Source organism: Phyllostomus discolor, chromosome 14, assembly GCF_004126475.2.
Source record: "Phyllostomus discolor isolate MPI-MPIP mPhyDis1 chromosome 14, mPhyDis1.pri.v3, whole genome shotgun sequence".
Taxonomy (NCBI): domain Eukaryota; kingdom Metazoa; phylum Chordata; class Mammalia; order Chiroptera; family Phyllostomidae; genus Phyllostomus; species Phyllostomus discolor.
In genome coordinates, this window is record NC_040916.2 from 23,060,981 (window position 1) to 23,085,554 (window position 24,574).

General features: G+C 54.8%; 2 protein-coding genes across 2 annotated transcripts in view; one reads left to right on the forward strand and one right to left on the reverse strand.

The window, feature by feature from the left end:
• Window positions 1–350: 350 nt before the first annotated feature.
• MYOC (myocilin) lies at window positions 351–9,137 on the forward strand. The gene is made up of 3 exons (XM_028530894.2): window positions 351–1,022; window positions 7,001–7,126; window positions 8,308–9,137. Exons 1-3 carry the CDS (start codon window positions 461–463, stop codon window positions 9,090–9,092), a joined length of 1,473 nt encoding a protein of 490 aa, XP_028386695.1. The 5' UTR covers window positions 351–460; the 3' UTR covers window positions 9,093–9,137.
• Window positions 9,138–18,057: 8,920 nt separating this feature from the next.
• PRRC2C (proline rich coiled-coil 2C) overlaps window positions 18,058–24,574 on the reverse strand; it is a 76,232-nt gene continuing 69,715 nt past the window's right edge. Inside the window, 4 exon segments of the mRNA XM_028530564.2 lie at window positions 18,058–19,968; window positions 22,974–23,100; window positions 23,484–23,587; window positions 23,956–24,174. Coding sequence (XP_028386365.1) covers window positions 19,711–19,968; window positions 22,974–23,100; window positions 23,484–23,587; window positions 23,956–24,174 — 708 coding nt within the window. The 3' untranslated portion in view covers window positions 18,058–19,710.

The window sequence follows — 24,574 nt, forward strand, 5'->3', positions numbered from 1 at the left end:
AGGGACAGAGCGACTGGGTCTGTGTCCCCGGCTCCTTGCACAGTGCCTGACCCAGAGTACATGGAAAGATAATCTGGAAGTAAACCCTCGCTGGAACAGCACATGAGCAGCCACGCTGGGTGAGCTGGGCACAGCAGGGTGGGGGGTGTGCAGGACAGGGTGGGGGGAGAGGGATTTTATGGGGACGTGGGACGGTCTTTTAAAAGAAATTCAAAACAGACTTCTGGAAGGTCGTTTCCTACGAGTCTTGCCGGCAGTGTGAAAACAACCATCCCGTGTGTGGCCACACCCGGCCTCACGTGGCCCTCTCTCCCCCCTGCAGGGCTGGCTCCCCAGTATATATGGAGGGGCAGGGCCACCCAGCCAGGAGCCCCAGTGAGCAGGAGGGTTTTCTGGAGCGAGCCTTGCCCAGCCTCTGCACCCAGGACTCCGTGCACAGCACGGCAGCCCCGGGCCCAGGATGCCAGCTGTCCAGCCGCTGCTTCTGGCCTGCCTGCTATGGGGCGTGGGGGCCAGGACAGCCGAGCTCCGGAAGGCCAACGACCGAAGTGGCCGGTGCCATTACACCTTCAGCGTGGCCAGCCCCAGTGAGTCCAGCTGCCCCGAGCAGGGCCAGGCCATGTCAGCCATCCAAGACCTGCAGAGGGACAGCAGCACCCAACACGCCGACCTGGAGAGCACCAAGGCCAGGCTCAGCTCCCTGGAGGGCCTCCTGCACCGGCTGACCTCGGCCCAGGGGGCTGGGCCCTCGGAGACCCTGGAGGGGCCACAGAGGGAGCTGGCCACCCTGAGGCAGGAGCGGGAGCAGCTGGAAACCCAAACCAGGGAGCTGGAGGTAGCCCACAGCAACCTCCTCCGAGACAAGGCGGTGCTGGAGGAAGAGAAGAGGCGGCTGGGGGCGGAGAATGAGGACCTGGCCCGGAGGCTGGAAAGCAGCAGCCAGGAGATAGAAAGGCTGAGGAGGGGCCAGTGCCCCCAAGCCCAGGGCACCCCTCAGGAAGTGCCACCAGGCGCCAGGGAAGGTAAGAAGGCCTTGTCAGTCAGGGTGACCTATTACAGGTGGTCCAGACCTGCCCTCTCCTTCCTATTCCTAGTAAGTTAACCCCCGATGGTTCTGTGTAGGTGAGTGCCTCCAAGTTTTGCACCTGCCTGTGGCAGAGTTTGCATAGCCCACGGCAGCGTGAGACCTGGAAGGTGCACCTGTCCCTACGTGATCAGTAGAAAGTGCCAGCTGTCCTTTTTAGAAAGCTGTCCTTTTGTGAATCTTTGTTCAGGGAGGCTGATTCCTACCTTTTGGGGTGAACGTGACCTGTATTCATGAAATGGCAAGAAATGTATGAAATGATGACAGGGAGTAGTTTTAAAAACTTTTTTTTTTAATATTTTATTTATTTATTTTTTAGAGAGGGAAGGGAGGGAGATAGAGAGAGAGAGAAACATCAATGTGCGGTTGCTGGGGGTTATGGCCTGCAACCCAGGAATGTACCCTGTCTGGGAATCGAACTTGGGACACTTTGGTTCCCAGCCCGCGCTCAATCCACTGAGCTACACCAGCCAGGGCTTAGTTTTAAAAACTTAAATGCCCTTCCTTGGCAAAATAAAGAGGCAGTAACACTTTGTCACTTGCCTCGGTCTGCCGTTTGGAAGCTGTCCTCCACTTTGTCCAATCTGAGGACCTCTGCGTGGAAGTCACCAGGCCACCCCTCCAGGTGGCTTTTGTTGCCTGACCCCTGCAGGTGGGGTATCTGTGAGTGTGTGCTGGGCCAGGACGGGGGGTACACTCTCCCCAGTAGTGGGGAAGACAACATTTGTGTCACTGCTTGTGAAACTGTGTCCCCCAATGCTCAGTGTTGAGGCCATTGTCCGATCAGGAGGGAACGAGCAAACCAATCCGGCTGTGGGATGGTCGGTGTGGACTCTTCAAAGATGCTGGTGTCAGGAGTGAAAGGGAAGGGGAGGGGTGGGGCTTGTTCAGACGGGAGGGGCCTGGATAGACAGGCAGGGCAAATGCATGGAGGACCCTGGACGGGCTCCTGCACCCCGGGGAAAAGAGCTGCAAGGGGCAGGTGTGGGTTTGCTGAGGGAATTTGCACGTGGACTGCTTGGGGGATTGTGTCACTAGATCGGTGTCAGGTTTTCTGGGGGAGACATGGTATCGAGCTTAGGGGGTGTCAGGAGGTCTGCAATTTCCTGTGCAGTGGTCCAGCACAGACTGCAGACAGACAGAGTGGGAGAAGGAAAGGTAAAGCATTTGAGGCAAAACAGTAACCGTCACTGTGAGGGAACAGGAACTGTAATACTCCTTCAACTTTTCGAGAGGTGCAAATATCTTCAAAATAAAACAGTGGAAAAATATCTCCTAAAAAGGCTTTCGAGAGGTGAAGAGACAAGCTCAGCGTAGGAGCAGCCAGTGTCAATGCCTGGGTGTGACCTTGGATACTCGGTTTAGCCACTGCCCCTTGGTTTCCTCCCCGCAGCACGACACTGGAAATTCCTACTGCGACTAACAATTTTTATGGGGCTCAAATAAAATAACTCTGAGTTGTAAAGCACCTCTGAAACCCTTTATCCTCAGAGCTGGGAGAGACCCAGCTTTAGATTTTACAGCTCAAGGCGAGTGAGGTGTGCATGCATCGAGGGAGGGGCCCAGGGTGCAGAGGTGCCCGGGGCAGAGCTGAGGTTGGGTGAACTGCAGTTTTGAGGACAGCGAAGGAAGGAACCGTTATTAATAGGAGTGCCACGAGGCAGCGCTTATTTCAGGCTGTTAACCCACAGAAGCTGCATTCCCAGCACCCATGCATGTGTGTGTGTGTGTGAGAGAGAGAGAGAGAGAGAGAGAACAGAAGTGACATTTTGTCTGTTTTATTAAGTACGGTCATTTAACAAGTGTTGGGGAACTTACAGGATGCGATCTCTGATTTTATAGTTCTTTTTGTCTCCCCGGCTGCTCTGGTGTCGGAATAAGAACAACAGCCCGTGACAATGAACTCCAACCTTGGGGGTTCTTTTCTAGCAGCGGGCTTCTCCTGAGCAGCAGATCCCATTAGCCCGGGCGAGTGAGCTGGAAGGCAACTCAGTCCGAGCGGTTACTCAGCGGGTCTCTGGTCACCCAGATCGCTGGTGGCAGAGTCAGGCCTAGAATTAGACCCCTCCACCCGAGTGAGGGTCAGGGATCCTTCAGGACCCTGAGGGGACCTCTGGGTTATAGAAGAACGTTAAAGGTAAAAAGACAGAAAAGCTACACTGAAACATCAGGGAAAGAAAAGCAGAAGATCTGCTTCAAGGCCTTGGATCTTGGGGGGAGCGAGTTCTGGGCAGCTGGATTGAAGCGTGGGTGTGCTTTAGGCAGGAGTGGCTGTACCCAAGGGGACATTCATTAGAGTTGATATCTATTGGCCGAGGGTCATCCCATTGGTTATCCCTGTTGGCTGAGGGCCATCCCATTGGCTATTCCTGTTGGCTGAGGGTCATCCCATTGGCTATTCCTGCTGGCTGAGGGTCATTCCATTGGCTATTCCTGTTGGCTGAGGGTCATCCCATTGGCTATTCCTGCTGGCTGAGGGTCATCCCATTGGCTATCCGTGTTGGCTGAGGGTCATCCATTGGCTACATGGAACTCACATTCATGATACACAGACAAGGGCACCAGGCTGGTGCTTGGAGGCCATCAGAGAAGCTGGGGCCAGGTCCCAGCAGGTGACACCTGCTCCAGGCAGGTTGCCACAGGAACAGCTGGGAAAAGGTGGCGGGATATGCAGCGGGGATACCACAGGTCTTCACTACCGCTGTTGATTTCACTTCCTTGCCTCCAGGACAGGGCTGACAGTCCCTCTTGGGGTCATCACACAGGTTAGCAGTCAAGGGTGGGTGGCAGAAGGAGCCTCCAGCACGGAGCGGCCTCCCAGGAAACGGACTGCAGCTACAAAGGCCTGCTCTTGCTTGAGCTCCAGCGCTGTTTGAAAATGCCACGTAAAAATGATCAGAACGTCAGTGTGGACATGACAGTTCTATGACACACCCTTATTCCAGGGAGCGTGGGTGCGGAGCGGCGCCCAGGCCAGCCGCCTGCTAGTTTAGCTGCACGGCCCCGGAGAACCGGGACAGCCCTCACGCGTGGGGGCCCCTCCCTGCCCGCCGTCCTTTCCACGCCTGCCAGCCTGGCCGAACGCTTCGGGCAGCGAGAGAAAAGGACTATAAAAATCATTTCAGTATCACTTGCCTCTACACGGTATTTTTATACAAGCGAGTTAATAAATTCCATTTCTGGGTCAAGCTGTCTGGACAGCGTCTCTAAAGCAGAGGTAAGGGAGACAGGGAAGAATACGCAGATTTTCAGAATTTCATAATAGATGTGGATTTTAATAGAAACAAAGCCCTGAAAATGTTTAGCCATCTGATACAAGACAGTTCTTAACATTTTCATAAGCTCTTTTTGCCCCCCCCCCCCATTCAGAACGAGATATGATTTAGAAACATTCCTGGGAAATGTTTGTTTTGACTCATCCTTATTGAGGGCCATGTTATTTATATTTTGAGCTAAAAATACTGAGGCTCAGAGAGGTTGAGCAACTTGTCCAAAGTCACACAGCAGGCACAGGGCAGGACTGAGCTAGGAAGCTACGACTTCTGGCCCAGTCCAGGCCCCTTCACGCACTGTGAGTCGCTCCCTGCCTTCGGGCCTTTGGACCTTCAGGCCTTCTCCCCACGGGCTCAGACCTCACCCGGACAGTTCTCCCCGGGAGCCTGGCTACTGCTGGGTGCTCTGGGTCCCAGAGGAAGCCAGCGAGCTTGCTGTCCAGCCACCCACCGGCCAACGGAGAGCTGGCCCTGCAGCCATCCCGGGAGCCGTTCCCTGACGTCATGGTTCATTGTGCTGCTCGTTTGCTCCACAGCACGGGAGGCGTGGTTCCTGCAAAGTGCGGTGGAAAAGGGGAGGAAGGGGGACAGACAGAGAGAGAAGGAGAGAGAGAGAGAGAGAGGGAGAGAGAGAGGGAGGGCAGCGTCCTCGAGACTCTTGTAAAGCCTGTGGTAACAATCTGGGTCCACAGAGCAGGTTAAGTCGGGAACATTCAATAGAAAGAATCATCTGCAACGGTAAAAGAGTAACCAAGGACATAAGTAGACTCTACATGCACCCTCGGGCTGAGGAAGGACAGACTTGCAGGGGCTGGCGCCTCGGTAGGAAGGTGGGGTTCAGCCCATCACGTAGTAGGGCAGGTGGCTGGAGCTGGTCCGGAGCTGCAAAGGCCACCTCCCCAGTGCAGGGGGAGTGGCTGGCAGCCTGTAGCCCGGGGCCCAGTGGTGTCAGAGACAGGCTGCGGGAGCCCTGCAGAGCCCCAAGGGGTCCCCCAGCAGGGACGCTACACCCCCCCACCCCCGGCCCCACCGTTGTGGAAAGGTTATAGCCAGGTCAAGGCTTCTTGGGATCCACCCGATGATCTCACACCCAGGCTACCCACCCAGCGCCAGCCCCTCCCCCACGCGGGAGACTGCAAACCTCCGCCTCCCGCAACGTCCCCGCAGCGCCCTCTACCGAGAGAGCTTAGCCCGAGCTCACCGCAAGGGGGCCCGGCCGGCGAGTCACGTGGGTCCCTCCCCGCTGGCAGCCAGGTCACTCAAAGGGGCAGAGACGGTCCGCAAGAGGAAAGGCGGTGCTTTAATCAGGTCTTTCTATTCTGATGCTCTGAGGCAGCGGCCCTCACCTGGGACCACACCTCTCAGATGCAAACCAACCTGTCCAGAGCCCACCCCCACCCTCCTCTCTCAGATCCTCACTCAGGCTGGTGATGCCCCTGCCCCATCCCTGCAGGCCCCCAGAGCCTGCTGAAATCATCCACGCTGGCCAATAGAAAACCTGTGACCCTGCCTCACTGGTCCCCATGGAAACCACAACAAGGGCTCTTGCCCAGGGGCCCCTGGTACCTCCCCCCACCCCACTGGCCCCCTGCGGTGTGAGACCCCTCCTCTCAGGATGGGCTTCTGACCTGCTGGCCTCACCACACCTGAATCACTGACCTACACTGGAAAGCAGCCAGGGCTGCTCCTTGTGGCTACTGCTTTTTCCTTGTGCTCAAGGGTCCCTGATGACCACAGCCCTGTCCCAAACGAGTGTGGTGGCAACGTCCAGCCAGTGTCCTCAAACCTCTTCCCTTCACTGTGGCTCTAACCCTCCCCTCAGCTCCTGTAGGAGCCCTGCCCTCAGTTCCTTGTTCAAAGCTACTCTCAGAAAGAGATCCAACAGAATATTTCGGCTGAGCACGGAAAGCTTGATACACCACCCCTTAGAGGAAGGTTTGCTTTGTGGCAAAGGGGGGAAAAATCCCAAAGCCATGCAGGGAACTCCTCACCATGGAATCCCAGCAGACACCAGAACCTTCCCAATAACCCGAATCACAGGCACCCACGCAGAAATCAGACCTCCTAGTGGGAGTTAGTGGGATGGTGCACAAGCTGCCTTCCGTTACTCTGAATACCCTGTTTTCTGCTTGGAGCATTGCTACGCAGTTTATTGTTTGTGAGCTTTTATTATGGAATTTTTCCAACACTCACAAAAGTGGAGAGACCGGTGGGAACCCCAACAAACCCATCTCCTGGTTCTGACAGTGGTTAGCAAAGTCTGATCTTGTTTTTATCTCACTGCTCTCCTACCACCATTTACTATCTTCAAATAAATCTCCAGCACGATCTTTTAAAAAATATTTTTAAATTTATTTTTAGAGAGAGGGTGAGGGAGGAAGAGAGAGGGAGAGAAACATTAATGTGTGGTTGCCTCTGGTGCTGCCCCCTACTGGGGACCGGACCCACAACCCAGGCCTGTGCCCTGACTAGGAATCGAACCAGCAACCGTGTGGTTCGCAGGCTAACATTCAATCCACTGAGCCACACCAGCCAGGGCTCAAACATTAACACATCTCTGGAAGCCTATTTAAATGCCATCCTCAACCCAGTCGATGGGCCATCCTTACTCATGGTACAACACCATCTCTTTCTTTTCACATAGTTTCTAGGTGGAATTTGGAGAACCTGGACTTCCAGGAACTGAAGTCGGAGCTCACTGAGGTGTCTGCTCCCCGAATCTTGAAGGAGAGCCCACCAGGCCATCCCGGGAATGAAGAGGGGGGCACAGGTATGGAGTTAAATGTGTTCTCTTTCGTCCCCACGTGGTCTCTGCCTGTGTCTGGTCCTCTGTCTGCTCCCTTGCCAGGGCACGCCAGCCGGAAGTCAGCCTCTCCCCAGCAAAGCCCTGTGTCTCGCTGCCCGCCCTTGGGACAGCGGGCTGGGCCGGGCTGCATGGGGGACGAGGAGGGGTGTTTCTGTTTCACCCACACAGCTGTTCCGTTGACTTGATTACCCCCGAACAATGACATTTGTCAGTGGGCCCTTCCTGTCTGTATCAGAGGGCGAGCCGGACACCATCACCGTCTGAGCACACAGGTCGTGCTGTCGTGCTACTAAAGGCTTCTTTCCTGAACCCTGGGTGCTCAGGGAAAACATCACTGCCCCGCTCCCAGGGGTCCCCCGAGAGCCCGATGTCAGGACACAGACTGTGGTTCTCAGAAACCCTGACTCCACGCCACTGACAACTACTGCCAGCCCTGAAGGGCACGCACGGGGTCAGGGCGTTTGGAGACAGGCAATATATGCTTCCCCGAGACAGGAGCGCCTCCTTGAGGACGTTTCCACCTCCTACAAGGGAATGGAGGGTTCCCGTTAAAGTGCAAAAACCTCTTCATTATATTTTTAAAATCATATTCAGATTTTATTGTATTAAAATGATGCCTGAAATATATGGGCCATCAGTTACAGCTTGCAAAAATTCTGTTGTTGTATAGAGATGACTATCACGACTTGATTTTTGTCTCATTTTTTTTAAAAAAATGTAGTAAGTTACACACAAAAGAAGAATGAAGTGAATACACATGAGACCCTGGCCAGGGTAAGTCCAACGTGACAAATCGAGCGTGAAGCCCTCCATGCGGCCTTCTGTCAAGCTTCGGTCCTGGTCACATATGATCACAAACATTTACTGGCCATTTAGTCCAACTGAGCATCCGACATGTTTAAAATCACACTGAAACTAACAACGGCCCTCCTCCCCCCCACACTGTCACTATCCCCTCTCCAAACGAGAAAACCGAGGCTTACAGAGCAAAGGAACACATGGAAGGTCACACCGCCAGCAGGTGGCAGAGCCGGGACTTAAACCCAGTCTGTCTCTGGGCTCCTGGCTTCTGCCGGGGCCCCACTACGCCGAGAGACAGTGGATCAGTGTTTTATTTTTGTTTTGTTTTGTTTTCCATTCGCCAGGATGCGGAGAACTCGTCTGGGTGGGCGAGCCGGTCACTCTGAGAACAGCCGAAACCATCACGGGCAAGTACGGTGTGTGGATGAGAGACCCCAAGCCCGTGTACCCCCACACGCGGGAGACCACGTGGCGCATCGACACGGTGGGCACGGGCGTCCGCCAGGTGTTGGAGTACAGCCTCGCCAGCCAGTTCGCGCAGGGCTACCCCTCCAAGGTGCACGTGCTGCCCAGGCCGCTGGAAAGCACCGGCGCGGTGGTCTACGCCGGGAGCCTCTACTTCCAGGGGGCGGAGTCCAGGGCGGTGGTGCGGTACGAGCTGAGCACCGAGACGGTCAAGGCGGAGAGGGACATCCCTGGGGCCGGCTACCACGGGCAGTTCCCATACGCCTGGGGCGGCTATACCGACATTGACCTGGCCGTGGACGAGTCGGGCCTCTGGGTCATCTACAGCACGGAGGGGGCCAAAGGGGCCATCGTCCTGTCCAAGCTGAACCCGGAGAGCCTGGAACGGGAGCAGACCTGGGAGACGAACATCCGGAAGCAGTCGGTCGCCAACGCCTTCGTCATCTGCGGCACCTTGTACACCGTCAGCAGCTACTCTTCGCCTGACGCCACGGTCAACTTTGCGTTCGACACGGGCACGGGGAGCAGCAAGGCCCTGGCCGTGCCCTTCAAGAACCGCTACAAGTACAACAGCATGATCGACTACAACCCCCTGGAGAAGAAGCTCTTCGCCTGGGACAACTTCAACATGGTCACCTACGACACCAGGCTCTCCAAGATGTGAACCGCCGCCGCCTGGCTGCATCAGGAACGGCAGGAGCGGGGGTGGGGGTGGGGTGGGGTTCAGGGGTGGGGTTAGGCCAGCAGAAGCCCACGCAGCTTCCCTCTGCTTTGCATGTGCTCTGGTTACTCCAGGAGCAGGTGTCTGACGCTGCGGGGACAGTGCTCTGGGCACCCAGAGTTTCACAACAGCTAGGCTTGCCCTCTGCCAGCTTTTAAAAAAAGGGCTATTTAGCTAAAATAGTTTTAAGTTTCCGGGTGATCTTGGGCACAAGTTATAATGCGTAGCTGTTTCTTCGTGGAAACCACAAGGCTTTTTATGAACGACCTTCGCTGGCTAAGGAGGATGCTTGGAGGAGGGTTTAGAGAAAGGGGCAGGACTCCAGGTGAGGCTGGGCCACCGGCTGCGCTGGCGTGCTGCAGTCAGCACCAGCTGCAAGGGGAAGCAGCCCGTGTGTGGGGAGGGGCGAACTCTGGGCCAGCCCTGAGCTTCTGGAAGATGCACTGACAGTAGTTGGCTTCTCATGCTTCAGGGAGAGCCCAGGTGGGCACTCCATAACCTTTGCCTGTGCAATAAAGCGACCGTGCACTCCATTCTCCTTGGATATTGTGGAGTATTTTGCATAAGAGGAAAGTAGAGATTCCAGCCATCAGAAAATTTCTGCGGGCCGGGAACTGTGATGGCAGGATGGTCAAGGTGTGTGATGAGTGTGCACCTGTGTGACAAGGGCGGTACCCGGGGTGGCACCTGGCAAACAGTGGAATGCATGTCTGCCCAGCCGTGTTCCGGGTGCTCTCGGCCCTTCCTGACCCGCCTTTTCATCCTTCCTCAGCTCAGGGCATTATTTTTTTTTAATAATTACACCGAGTTTCTATCTGGAGGTGCCGCCATACCTAGTGGTCAGAACATTTTCTCGTGGCCAGTTCAGTGTGGACTCTGTTCCTTTGGCCTTTTTGGCCCATTCAGGGTTTTCCTTTGCCCCGGCTGAGAGAAGGGCCGGGCCTGTCCATGCCCGAAAACCCTCGGGGGCTCCCTGTCCCATCCTAAGTCAATGCAGAGTTCCCCCCTTGGTGGTTCCGTCTCTCCTAATGTCCCCGGAGTCCTCCCACTCCAGCCAAGGCCCATGGACCCTGCCCGTCCTCTGAACAGCCAGGCCCACTTTAGTCTCCAGGGCTTTGCGCTGCCTCCCGCTCTGTCCCTGAAGTTGTCGCGCCCAATGCCATCATTTTCAAGTCCCCACTCAGACCCTGCCACGGAGCTGTAGCCAGGCCACCCTCCCTATTAAAGCTGCCACGTCTGATCTTCCTTGCTCTGTCTTATTATTTTAGAACTTCTTTTCCACGAATCCTCTCCTGACACAGGATACAGTGTGTGTGTGTGTGTGTGTGTGTGTGTGTGTGTTTCATGCAAACACAACTGACTGGCCTACGTGCCCTACTGCAGGACAGCAATGAAAGATAAACACGTCCACACGGCAGAGACTTGGCTGGAAGAACCAAAAACAGTGCATTTGTGGATAACAACAGGCAACAGCGAGTGAGGAGGGGAAGGCAGGAAGGAAAGGTCTTCTGACACAATCTTCAAAGGCAGCGCGAGGACGTCCCGGAAACTGCTCTCTGGAGTTCTGTGTCACAGCGCATCTCTGAATGACTGACGTCTGTGTGCCTAGGAGACGTGGGGGTCCTCAGCTGGAGAGGGAGGCGGGGCTGGGGGGACTGGGGGGTCTGCCATGCCCCAGGGAGGGACTTGATCCACATCCAGATCGAAGAGCTTCGCCCTGGCTTCCTCGGGTTTCCTGGTGAACGTCTCTTCCCTGGGAGGAAAGGCACAAGGAGGGCAGGTTTTTAAAAAGAGAAAAAGACCCCCTCAGACCCCATCCGAGAAAGAGAGCCACTTCCTTCCCCGCCTGCATCCAGATGCGGACACAGGGTCTCCGGGCGGGAGTGAGCTGCGTGCTGCGCCTTAACTGTGAGTCGGCCCTTCCCGCACTGACCCCTGGAACCCACGGCCCGGGGTCCACCCCTGCCCCCCAGCTCTCCTAGGTCAGGCCAGGGCAGGCTTGCTCTCGGGGTTCCCCTGGTCTCCCAGCTTTTCTCCGCCAGTTCAGCCCCGGACACCCAGCACCTCTCCTCTCTGCCCAGCTGACCCCCACTCCACCCTCCCACCCTGGCTTCTTTCTAAGGACCCCAGGGGCACAGCCCTGGGCACCAGGCATGCCACAGGGAAGGGGACAGTGTCCCTGCCTGCAGGGAGCTCCCAGCCTCTTGGGAATGAGGGCAAGTTTCAGGGAATCCATGCCATCCCCAAACTTTGCAAAGTCATGCCTTTTTATACTAAGAGGGAACTTCACAACTTCCACCTGATTATCAAAGTGGTCCCCCCCAATTAAAGAGCCACGGATCTGAAATTCATCCCAGCACCCCTATTTTCACTTCTCGAAGGACCACGTGGAAAAGGTCTGTTTCCCACGGAGGCTGACCAAACAGTGTCTCATTCACAAAGGCAGCCTCCTCCTTGTAGCCACGGGCACATTTGAATACATTTGCATACATTTGCATAAACCAGTGTCTCCTGCAGCTTCAGGCACCACCCACCCACCTAGCTTGGAGTACCTGGAGGCCATGGTGAACCTGCGTCTGGTCACCTCGGAGGCCAGGTCGCTGTAGGGGAGCTTCAGGCCATTGAGCTCAAGGCTCCTCTCAGCCATGGCCTTGGGCTCAGAGGAACTGAGATTCAGTCCACCTGCGGGTCTAAACCACAAGCGTCAGCAACACAGGTGTCAGTGGCAGAGGAAAGTGGAGGCGGTCACTGTGCCTGGGTCCTTCCTGTAGCCCGCGCCCAGCCCCAGGCCTGTCCAGGGCCAGGCTTCCTCCGACACCTGCCTTGGGCAGGAGGGAGGCCCTCCCGCCCCTGAGGCTGGACAGGCATCCTTCCCCAGTCATGCAGCGTGGAAGCTCAGGGTGCCTACCACTCCCCCATTTTCACAGCTGGGGCGATGGAGGCCGGGAGAGGTGAACTGACTCCCCTGGAACCCAGGCCCATCCCTCACCCCTGGCCCCTGCCAAGCTTTGTGCCCAGAGCACTTGCCTTCCAAAGAACTGGGGAAGGGGGCTCGGGGACACCGGGGCTCGGGGCCAGGCTGCGTGCTCAGATGTGCACCGAGTGAGGCTCAACGTTGATACCAGAAGTCCCACTGGCCCCCCATGGAGTGCCAGCCACTGAGGGGTGTCCTTACGTGTTGACCACAGAACTCTGCAAGATCCCCACCAATGAAGGGGGAGACTGGGCAGCAGGGAAGCTCAGGAGCCCCCCCAGGGCCACGGAGCTAGGTTCCGCCTGCAGACTGTGCCCTCCCCGCGGCAGGACCGACCCACCCTCACCGCCTGCCTCGGTGCCAGGCCATGCCCCAGGGCCCGGAGATGCGTCCCCACTCCGGGCCACCTCCTGGTCTCGCCCGTGCGGCAGCAGAGCTGTCCTTGGAGCAGGGATGGAAGCCGCCTCCGCTGGAGAGGTTTGCTCTTCAGAGGAAGCCGACCGACGACGTACCTTTTGATTCCCGACGGGCTCATCGGCAGCCCCTTCCGCACCTCCGCACACGGTCTCGCAAAGAAATGCCCCTCGACAAGCCCTGTCCCCGCATTTCAGAGACTGCCCCCCCCTCCTTAGGGAAGGAAGAGACCAAACCCCACCACTCACTGCCTGCCGCTCAGGCTTTTATCCTCCTGGAGGCCGTCTCTCTCAGGAGCTTCAGTTAATGGCCTTCACTGGTGCCTTCAGAAGGTAGCAAGCAGCTGATACGCATTATCCCTGCAGCGTGGCCCTTGATGGGAAATCCCCGCAGATTTGCCAGGTGACGCTGGGTCCGGAGTGCAGCACCGGCGAGGGGCGATGTCCGGCCCCCCCGCCCCCCAGGCAAGGAGGGAGCCCCACTTCAGATGCTGGTGAACACTAGGCCTTGACCTCTATCCACTGCAGAGCGCTCGCAGGGATCCCCTCCTCCCAGCACCACCAGGCTCTTTGATCCCACCCCTTCCTGGTGATTGACAGCGCGCCTTCTGAGCGCGCAGGTGTTTGGGCTTCGAGAGGAACTGATTGGTGGCAGGCCTCCCCAGTTTGAGCGGAGTGATCTTGGGCAAGTCATTTACCATCCACCGGCCTGTTTTTTCTTACGTGTAAAGAGAGGAGTAGTATTCTCCTTCTCCTAGGGCTGTGACGATTGGGAAAATACTTGCTAAAACCCCCAGTTTTACTTTTTTTGTTGTTGTTGCATTTTTAAATGTTTTTTTTTAAGGATTTTATTTATTTATTTTTAGAGGAGGAAAGGAGGGAGAAAGAGGGAGAGGAACATCAATGTGTGATTGCCCTTCACGTGGCCCCCACTGGGGGCCGAATGGGGGGACTTGGTCCACAACCCAGGCATGTGTCCTGACTGGGAATCGAACCTGTGACCCTTTGGTCTGCAGGCCATCACTCAGTCCACTGAGCCACACCAGCCAGAGCTAAACAATTGCATATGTGCATTTAGTCCAGGGAGGAATGTGAAAAAAATATATATATACACACATGCAGGTGTGTATCCAGGTATTGCCACTCACATAGCACCACGAATATAGCATAAGCCTTTTCCTCACAAACCCAAATCTGTACTTTTTGAAAGCCGGCGCCCAATGTTGTCCTCCCTGCCCCCCCTCACCCCCAGGGCTGGGAGGAGTCGAGCTCCAGGTGGGAGCCCGCCAATGACGTAAGGGGCATCAGAACGTGCAGGGCACCGTCCCCCCACCTGTTTCCTTGAGCCAGAACATTGCAGGGTCCCCCGTTGGGAAGGGTTTGCAAAGTACAAACAGACTTCGGTGTCGTGTGTGCTGTTGCATGTTGGCGTCAGAAGGGACGCGGTGACCGTCCCGGGGTCCATCATGGTCTGCTTTGGGCTTGCTGCTGTGCTGTTCTGCCGGCTTCGGAGCACAAAGTCTGGGCGTTGGGTGGGAACTCGGGGGAAGTCGGCTGCCGTCCAGACCCCTCTGAAGTGGCGGCCACCACGCAGTCCCGGGAATACCGCGGCTCCCCCGCCAGCCACCCTCGATGACGGACACTCCCCTCTCTACACACTTCCCGAGCTCCGGTGTCCCAGCAAGAAGCCCGTGTGCCAGAGCTGTAAGGGGCGGGGCAGCAGGGGGGTCTGAGTCTCTACGTGACCCTGAAGCCCCACCGGGGAGAGCTGCTACGCTGAGGTCACACGTGAGTGACAGGGCTGGGATTCAAAGCGTGTCCGTCAGTTTGATGACGACATTTTCCCACTCGCCAAACACGGGGAGGTGGAAGTGAAACGAAGATGTGTGTTCGTTCCAGGTGAGAGAAATAGACAACCGCTCGATGTCACTGTTACATTGAAAACGGGGCCTTGGACACTTGTCTTCCAGGCTCTCGGTTGCGTGGGAGGTAGACTGAGGATATCTGAAGTGACAGGGCTCCTGTGAGGACAGGTGTGGCGAAAAAAAGGAACAGGGAGCCTCTTGGGAGAACAGGGTAGGTGGCCCTACTGGGCCTCACCAGAAGGCTGGAACCCGGGAGCCAGAGGCACCCGTAGGGACTGTGGGCCTCGCCACACCTATGCCAGCCCGTTTGGGGCTCTCACACTCTGCTACAGATGAGAGTCAGCCTGGATCTCTGCGGGTTTACAAGCTAGGTGTTCTCACAGGCCCCACCCACGGCTGAGGTAACAGGGCATTTGGTGCTGGCCCGGGACAAGGAGGCCCTCGAGGGCATTCTCAGCTCCCTGAGCCACTCGCTTGGCTGCATGCCAAACCTGAGTCCCATGCCCCTCTCCACCTGCTGCCCCCGGCCCCCCCACGTGGCTGTGTGTGAAAACCACAAGACTTGATGGCCAGTCGCACTTTAGATGCAGGAGTGCACTCAGCTCGACCCTTCAAGTCCCACCCAGAAGCTGGCCGCTCCTCCCCCCTTCATTGTCAGCGCCCCCCTCCACAGGTCCCGGCATCTCTGGCAGGAATCATCGCGAAGCCTCCCACCTGGGGTGTGCTCTCACCCCTGTCCCTTCTCCGGTCTGTTCTTTTTTTTTTTTTTTTTAATATTTTATTTATTTATTTTTAGAGAGGGAAGGGAGGCAGACAGAGAGAGAAACATCATTGTGCGTTGCTGGGGGTTATGGCCTGCAACCCAGGCATGTGCCCTGGCTGGGAATCAAGCCTGCGACACTTTGGTTTGCAGCCCGCTCTCAATCCACTGAGCTACGCCAGCCAGGGCCAGTCTGTTCTTAACACACCGCCAGAGCAACCCTCTAGCTACTGGGAGTCACGGCCCATTCATTACTCCTCTGGGCCAAACTCGCTAATGGCTTCACGTTTCAGGGTGAAAGCCCGAACCCTCACCATGGCCTTCAAAGCCCACTCTGCTCCCTTCCCTCCCACCCGCTGTCCCTGACCACCCCTGACCTCAGCCACCACTCCCTTCTCTTTACTCTGCTCCAGCCACCTGGCCACCTTGCTGTTCTCTGAGCCTCCAGGGACTCCCCTGCTTGGAATACTTTTGCCCCAAATGTCTGAAGAGCTTGTTTCCTGTCTTGCTCCAAGCCCTTCAGGCTGAGGCCCTGGTTTATCCGCTGCCAGGGGTGTGGATGGCCGGTCCTGCCCCGGACACCATTTTCAGCTGGATAGCTGCCGCCTTAGCCAGGTTCACGGCCCCTGGCCCAGGTGGGACCACTGTGAAAGAATGAACGCCCAGCCCCCTTGCCTTGGCGTGGGTGGCTCTGAAGGGCCATCCCTGCTCGAGCTGCCTGTGGAACTCACCGTGGTCTCTGCTGCAACTGTGTCACGGGAGAGAGGTTGGCGGTGGATGACCGGGCAGAGAAGCCTGCTGCAGCTGGGGAGTGGAGCACGAATACCACCCCCCACCCCAACACCGCCCCCAGCAAGCTGTTCTGGCCGGTTGGTACACTTTTCACTGACGGGGCGTTGGGATGGGATTCTGTTGAAAGGGAATAAACGGGCAAATTGAGCATGTCAAGCCTTTGAGAGGTCAAGGGGAAGTACTACTTTCAGGACAATGCCTCTTGGCTGAGGGCCATTGGGGAGTTTGGCAAAGACAGTGAGAGGCCGGAGCCCTTAATCACCAGTTCGAGGTGAAGACCGTTGAAGCAGATGTCTTAAAGAAAGGGCGTGGGCTTCTTCAGGACAGAAAAGAAATGTCTACCTACAATCAGGCCTCTGAGGTGCCTATGCTCCTTGACTTAACACTTTGATGGGCCACCAGTCCAGAAAAAGTCGAGGGCTTTTACTCCAGAATCCAAGTTCGCCCCACAACAGCAATGAATTTCTACCCATTGGACCCAAGACAGGCTGAAGACCAATGTAAGTCTTGGCTTGAGATCGTATGCCATCGACTTGTGGGTATTTCAGGAAAACCACGGAGATGCTGCTTGGACCCCCAACAGCGGACTGGGCCCCACACCCGAGGGTGTGATGGGGACCAGCAGAGGGGGCCAAGCACCCGTTTCTCAGTGACAACGTAAAAGCAGCAACGTGCCAATGCTGAGACGGTCGGCACAACATATAACATGAAATTAAGGTGGTTTTCACAAACAGGTTGGCTGCGGTTCACTGGGGACCGTGGGTAGAAGGGACCGCTAAGGGTTGTGAAAACATGGAGAACTCCCAGGACCTATGAGATGCAGGGTGGCCAAGCTGTAAGAAGCCCTGGTGACCCGTTAGTTAGGTAAGGCATGCCTGACACCGGAGCTCTGCATGTCCCCTCAACCTCTTCTTTGTCCGCGATACATCCTGCCTCTGGCCAAGAATGTACATTGAGCTTTGCTTTCTGTAATGTGTATTGCGAAAACTAGTAAAAAATAAATAAAAAAGCCTTTTCAAACTGGCCTCTCCCCCATCCTCCAACTCTGCAGCCCGTCTTTCCTTCCACCACCAAGTGCCATGTGTTTTCAGCTAAGGACAAGAACACACCCTCCTCTTCCTCACCCGACAGTGTGAGGGGCAGAGAACGTGGTTTCACGTGAGCAAACCCACCGCGGCACCTGCAGGGTGACCCTGACCCCCTGGGGAAGCCATGAGACTGGTGGGAGCAGAGGACAGAGAAGCGGCATCCGAGTGTCCTGTCCACTGGGTAGGTGTTTGTCACTGTTTCCCCGTGCAGGCGCTGGCCAGAAAAGGGCCCAAGGCGCCAGAGGGGTTTTGGGTGACTTCAAGCAGCTGGGCAGACACACCCAGTGCCTTGCACATGAAGGGAACACGAAGCTATGTACTTGGTCCCTTTGCAGGTCCCAAACATTTAGGGCTGAGTATGAAAAATAGTGGCGACAGGGAAGGCAGATACATGGAGGGGGACTGCAGCACAGCTCTCTGGTACATACTTGTGCCCCAACCGCACCCACCACGCCAACCTGGAACGTGTGTTGAGAAGAGCCCCACACCGAGAGGCTTGGCTACCGCGGCAGTGCTCACCAGAAGGGGTCTGGTGCGGGTGGCGGAATCGCAGGGGCCGCGAGTGAAGAAGGCACACAGACCTTCAGCAGCGCTGGGTCTGGAAGCCGTGTGTTCCAGAAACCCTCAGCACTTCCTTCTGCAGGCCGAGTGAATGACAAACCCAACCTCTCCAGTCTGCTTCTGTAGGTGAAGGGACCGTGTGTGTGTGAACGAGCGTGGCAAAAACACAGTCCGGAGTACTGTGAAGTCTGGGTCCAATTCCGGCACAGAAAAATGATGCAACTCCTTGACGCTCAGCACTGTGCATCAACCAGGCCCCCTGCCCCCGAAACAGCCCCAACACAAACTCGGCCGCTCCAGGGGCAGGCCATGCCCCTCGCCGTCCACGATGGCTCTTACTGGGAGCTCACAGCTACTGGGAGTCAGAAGCCAAGCCTTTGCAGAACGCTGGTCACCGCTTGCGGTGCGTGGCAGAGCCCGCCTCAGATTCCAGGAATGGATCAGAAGCTCCAAGGTTCATTATTTAGAGAATACTTTATTAGTTTCTGTAATCAAACCCATGTAGATTAAGACCTTACATATTTAATACAGTGCGTTACCCCTGTACAAATGGAAAAAATTATGTCGAACATTTCTAGACCAATATGGCTGTTAATTTCTGTACAATGCCAACCCAACACGGTACAACCGAGATAGTTTTTCCAAAGTTGACAGCACAGCTAAAGTTTCCAAAAATTCAAATTATATATATATGTATATATATTTATTTATATAAAAAGACCAATAGCAGTATGTTATGCATCGATAGCAGCAACAGCCTTTCCAGGTTCTGCAGTCATCTGAACAAATTAGAGACATCCAGCACACTCCATTAAAAAAAAAAAAAAAAAAAAAAAAAGTAAAAAACAAATCCCCAGAAAACAGCAAAGTTCTGTTACTGTTGTGGTACCTGGCACCATTTTTTTTTATTAGCTTCTCCATCATCTTCTGGAAAGAAAACATTCTGGAATAACATCATCAGAAACAGCTCCGATCAAGCACGGTCACGACCACGCACCGTAAGCAGGGACAACATGGTTTACACTCACAGAGGTATGATACAGGACTGTCCTACAGCTAGAATACTAGAGGGTACAATGACAAAGGCATTATTTGAGACTTGATTTTGTTTCCCCAGCAGAGGGCCCGGCCGGCAGGGTGGGACGCGGCGTCTCTGGTCAAGTGTGCACCTTTTCCGCCAGGATTTCATTGGTGGCATTGTTCTGGGTGCTCGCGGGTCTTCATGAGTATCAGCTAAAAACCGTTTCAAAAAGATCAAAACAAACCAAAACAAAACACCCTGCCACACCCCAGATTCATACAAAGATGACCTCGTAGAGATGGGCAAGACTCGCCCTGACTAGTGTTCACCAAAGCCGCTGCGTCGGAGCGGGCGGAGCTCCACGGAGGCGAGAAGCCCAGCCGCCCAGCCGCACTTCAAAGCTGCGGGCCACAACCAAACACAGCACCATTCCGGCGGCGGCGGCGGCGGCAGCAGCAGCAGCCAAACCCTGCCCCTCCCTCGGGGAGGGTCAGGATGCTGGCGGCACCGTTTCACCACCGTTCACTCACCCAGGAAGAAGGGAAGGTCAGTTATGATACTTCGTGTTCAACTCAACCACCACGTTACAGAAACAGCAAGCTGCCAGGGTCAGACACAGGCTCCTCGGCACAGCCCCAGTCCTTATCCGCTCGTCACCCCCAGAGCCCACCGGTGCCCTGGCCGCAGCCCCAGGCCGGCCGGGAGCAGCCTCCCAGCTGCTCTGCCAGCTGGGCTCACCTCACCGACAGGGCCCGGCCCCTCCTTGGCAGCGCTCCTTCCCTCTTTCTTCTGGGGTCCCATCTAACTGTGACGGTTTAGTTCTGAAGGGTGCGCACTCCAGGGCTGTGTGCGTGTGTCTGTGTGTAAATTCAGGCTGAGGTGCAAAAACAGCCACCGGCAGGGTGCGTGTTGTGTAGTGGGTGCGGCTCGTATCAGGGTGAACGGCTCCTGTGTCCCCCCGTGCGCCTCCGAACTCCGGACGGGACCCTGTCACAGACCTTTTACCCCTCTGGCTGCTGGCACTGCCGGCTGCACCCTTCCTCCTCCCCTCGCCCCTCCCCCAGGCCCTGCAATAAACCACAGCCTTTTAAGATTTTGTTTCTTCGGTTTTGATGGCCTGAGGTTTGATGGGTCCAGTTCGAACAGGTTTGGTGGCCATGGTGGGTGCAGGGGGGGGCTTTTCTTCTACTTTCTCCTGACAGACGCCAGGAGCGTCGGCCAGCGTGTCGGGAGGTTTGCTGGCGTCGCCGTCCACCTTCGGGGCCTTGCCGCCTATCTGTTTGCTCTGCTGCTGTTCAGAGAAGAAGCGCTGCGTGGACTGAAGAACCTCTGCTCTCTGCTTTGCCTTAAAGAACGAGAAACAACGACTGAAGACGCGGCAGCATCACCAAAGCCTGTCAATCACTCTCAGTTTGAATTCTTTCACCAATCACCAATCAGCTTTCCCCACGCTGGTTTGACCCAAACCAAAAGTACCTCATTGATCTTTTAGTGGAAGGATTTCTTCCTATCACTGAAAACATTCCATGTGATTTTTAAAAAATATTAGAAAGGAATAGGACCGCCTCCCACCACTTTTTCAAAGTTTACCCTCTTATAATAAAATAATTAAATGGGAGTTGCTATTGGTTTGTATCTTGTCTGGAACAAACCTTATCGATAACAAACTCTATTTAGGGAGCCTGCTCGCAAACTTGAAACATATACGAAACACTTAAAGCTGCTAGTTATCAACATGTGGTCTACAACAGAACGAAAAGGAAGCACTTATATTGCGGTATTACCAACACCTAGGACCAAAGGTCTTGTGGCTGAGTCCTCTTCCCACAGCTCTCTTCTGCAGGGGAAGAGCATCAGAAATTAGTAACTACACCCTCACTGGGTCGCTGAATTCTGAGCACTCCTACCACACTGAGCTGGCAACATAGCCGCCTCGCTTTAGTGACTGCATGCCCCAAGTCCATACATACTTACGTCCGTCTGTACATTACACCAATGTAACACGTTTCTACACCTGTACATAAAAAAGCCCCACACATTCTACGCGTCCTCAGCACTGTCCAAAAACGCTGAAGCCATTCTCAAGAAATCTGTGCCCTTCTCCACCCCGTTATTAAGCTACAATGCCATCTCCAACACGGGGATTTACGGAAAGTCAAGTGCCAACAGAACTGGAAACCACGGCCAAACGGCACCCAGAGAGGTCTACACAGACACTGGCGCCTGTACCTGTCGCGCAGGCCACAGGCACCGGGAGTCCCCCCGAGGGGCAGTCTTCAGTCTGACCTCTCAGGGTCGAAGGTGGGGCTATCTGCCCGAAGGAAGCTGCGGCGCCCGCCCGCCCGCCCGGCGCTCTGCAGGGCTATGATAAAAGGGCTCCGGCCCAGAGCCCAGCCGACGGAGGCCTGTCCCTGTCTGGAAGCAGCAAGCTCATCCCTGTGCTAGTCCGACCTGACACAGAGCAATGACAAAAACAGGCCCAATGACAGAGGCCTCTCGAGTCCCTTCTAAGTGAACACAAGGCAAGCGGGTCGGCCGGTGCACAGGCAGCCGGTGAGGCTCCCGCTGCAGAGACCGTCCCGCACAGGGACCTACGGGCACCTCCCGCACCAGCACGCCTCCTGGGTTTCGTGCCTCTCGTGGCGAAGGACCCCCGAGTGCTTGTCTGAATTCCTCATCTACAGCCACACTAACTGCTGTGGGACACAGCCACGCCAGGTGGCCGGCAAAAAGGAGCGTGAACACAGTTTGAGAAGAACACGGGGCTTGGGTGGCTCAAACTGGGTGACAGGTCTTACCCACCAAAGTTTTCAGAGAACCATGATTTGTATCATAAGCTTGGGGAAGGGGTTGGGGGGAGAAAAACAAAGAAAGAAAATGGGAAAGCCCACAAGAGTCCATATTACTTTTTTTTGCTCTTTCAAAAAAATGTAGCAGCTAAACTCAGATCTCCCTCAAATATTTATTTTATAAGCAATTCATTTGGCAACAAGTTTAAAACATTAACTTGTTTGTTGACAACAGTTGCAAAAGAAAAAAAAGAAAAAAAAAGGAAAAAAAAGTGTGTGTGGGGGAACAGGGAGAAAAAAAAGTAAATAATAATAATAATAATGATAATAATAATTGAAAAAAGGGAGAATGCCTGAGAGTGACCCATGGCCCAGCCTGCTGGGACGGGAGTGCTGGGGGTGCGGGGCGGGCCCAGAGCGCCGCGGACGCGGCTCAGAGGGTCGCTCTGGCGGCCGCCAGCACTGTACTAACCTTCATGTCCTGTTCAGCCTTCAGCGCGGCCTGGGCCTGAGTGCCTCTGGCTCCCGCCAGCGATCCACAAGGACCCCTGGCCACATGGGGCACACGAGCATGGCTCATGAGGCCTGTGGTCAGCGGAGGAGGCATCTGACTGGCCAGTGCCATTGGCGGCCTCTGAACGGGCGCTGGGAAGGTGTTAGTATGTGGGGCTCTTACCAATGGAGGGACCAGGTTAGGCTGAGAGAGAATCTGAGTGAAAAAAACAAAACATACAACATTAAACTGTTAAAAAAAAATTTTTTTTTTTTTTGCCAACTAGACCGGTTGGCTCACCCCAGAGTAAATCTGTACCAATTCCGCCAGGGAAGGGGGTGTACACACTGTGCCATCCTAGCACCCGGCCCAGGATGGACGGGCCCGCCTGGGCACTCTAACGGGAGTTGCGGGCAGGGAGGCTATTACTTAGGGTAGCTTTTAAAAAAGATGTAATTGCAGAAAAGGCATACACCCATACCAGTTATAATCAGAAAATAAATTTAAAAAATGCTAATTTGACAAATACATGTTTTCTCATGTACCAATTCTAGTTTGTGAGTGTTCTTATTAATTTGAGTTAGTCCTTTTATCTGATCATCAAAGAGAAGTGAGGCCAACATTTTTATACATATATTAAAATACCTCTTGGAAAATTTACTTCACCTACACAGTTATCATAAAAAAACAAAAACAAAAACAAAAAACCAAAAAAACCATACCAAAATCTAACAAACAAAAAACCCTGGAAAACTCTAAGCACTGGGACCCTTCTCTGAAAAATCTCCTTCTTCAAAAAGATAAAGGGACAGAACGCAAACTATCGGAGCTGTGTGGGGAGTCCTGCTTCTACCGTCTGCTTTAGCACCACAGTCACCTGTGTCTAGCTGAAGAGGACAGAGACTACACTGAAATGTCAGACGTTCACTGTTGGGTAAGAAGCTCCTTCTCAGCGAACACGTGTGCCTGCACTGGTCCTGACAGGGCCGGACTATCAGCTCCGCGGAGTCGCCAGGTCAGCAAGCACTTGCACGAAACCACCCTCGTTTCTCACTCGCCTCTGCCCACCTGGGGTGCGAACTGTGCAGGAAATGGCTGGGTCATTCTCACAGTGGCGGGGGCTGACGGGAACTGCTTCTGATACACAATGCTGCTCATTTTGCTGGACTGGCTGTTCGGACTTGTGGAAGTGGCCCTTGGAAAGAAGTCGTCACTGGTCAGTATGGCAGTGCCGGGTAAGGATGCTGTCAGATTCCTAGACAGTGCGCTTGGCAGACTCATAGATTTGGTCGTTGGTAAGATTTACCAAGACGAGTTACCAAACGTCACGGCGGTAGGGAGACACGGGAGGGGCAGAGGTGAGAAAGGATACTGGCTACATTTGCCCTGTATTTAAAAGTTTTTCTTGCAATACAGTACACCAAATACATTCTTACTAATCCAACAGCTTAACATTTCAGATGGAACTACCAGAATGCCTTGTGCTTACCACAGGGCTGGCGGCACAGCGCGCATCTAACACACAAACGGTGCCCAGTTACTTGGGGGTTCCACAGCAAACACAAACGCCCGTTTTACCGGAAGGGACTAGAGGTGGGTGTGGTGCTCCTTCCGCTGATCGGAGGGGTGCCTGGTTTGATGTCAATGCCACTTCCGAAGGCCTTTAGCTCCATTTCAGACATCTGAGAAAGAGCACAAAATAAACCTAGCGTTTCTGCAATCCCTAAGACAACGTGCTGTGTTTAATATTCTATATAGGAAAACTTAATCCAGCAAAGGGCAAAGAACCTCAGTACCAAAATCCTGTAATTGGCTTTCAAATACCATGAAATTAACAAGGCCAAATTTGTGGCTGAAAAGTCTAGGAGGCAGTGTAAACACAACTCTCCCACAAAACTTGTGAATTCTTTGTTCTGAGGTCAAACGCAGAGGAGGCCAGACACATTTAAAGTATGCTGGGGTCTGTGATCTCCCAGGGGCGGCAACACCATTGCATTCAGTTTTACAGACCACACGGTGCACACCGGCACCCCCCCCCCCCATCACTTACTTTCCCTGCAGCTGCGATCATGCTGTGCTGGGCCCCCGCAGGGACCAGCCCCCGGAAGGGCTGGCTGGCTTGTGCAGGGCGCCCCAGGCTCTGGGCCTGGGCCTGGGGGGCGGTGTGCTGCAGGGGGGGCTGCAGAGCCTGAGGCAGAGCAATCAAAGGCTGCCCGGCGGACCCGAAGTTCGGCAGGGAGAGCTGGGGCGCCGGCAGAGGCACGGTGACCTGGGACAAAAGCAAACCGAAACTGGAGCGAGCGGCGCATACAGACCCGGCTGCGCATGCGCCCCCTCGCCCACAGCACAACTCTTCACGTGCCAGAAGACAGCAACCTAGTAGTACGTGTCCCACATCGGCCTGCGGCTTAGTGACTGTCACCACCCCTTTACTAAGGGTGCAACAGCATAACAAATTGGCAGTGGAGAAACTATTTAACTGAAATAATTAGGACTGTCTTTGAAGTAATCTACAGTACATGCCAAATAACCACAGAATACAATAAAATCATGGGGATACATTGTTAGAAAGTAGTGACAACTTCCCAAGTACCAATTTATTTTGAGTATCAATGAAGTAATATATTTGAATTGTCACTCCTGAAATAGCCACCAAAAACAGTTACGAG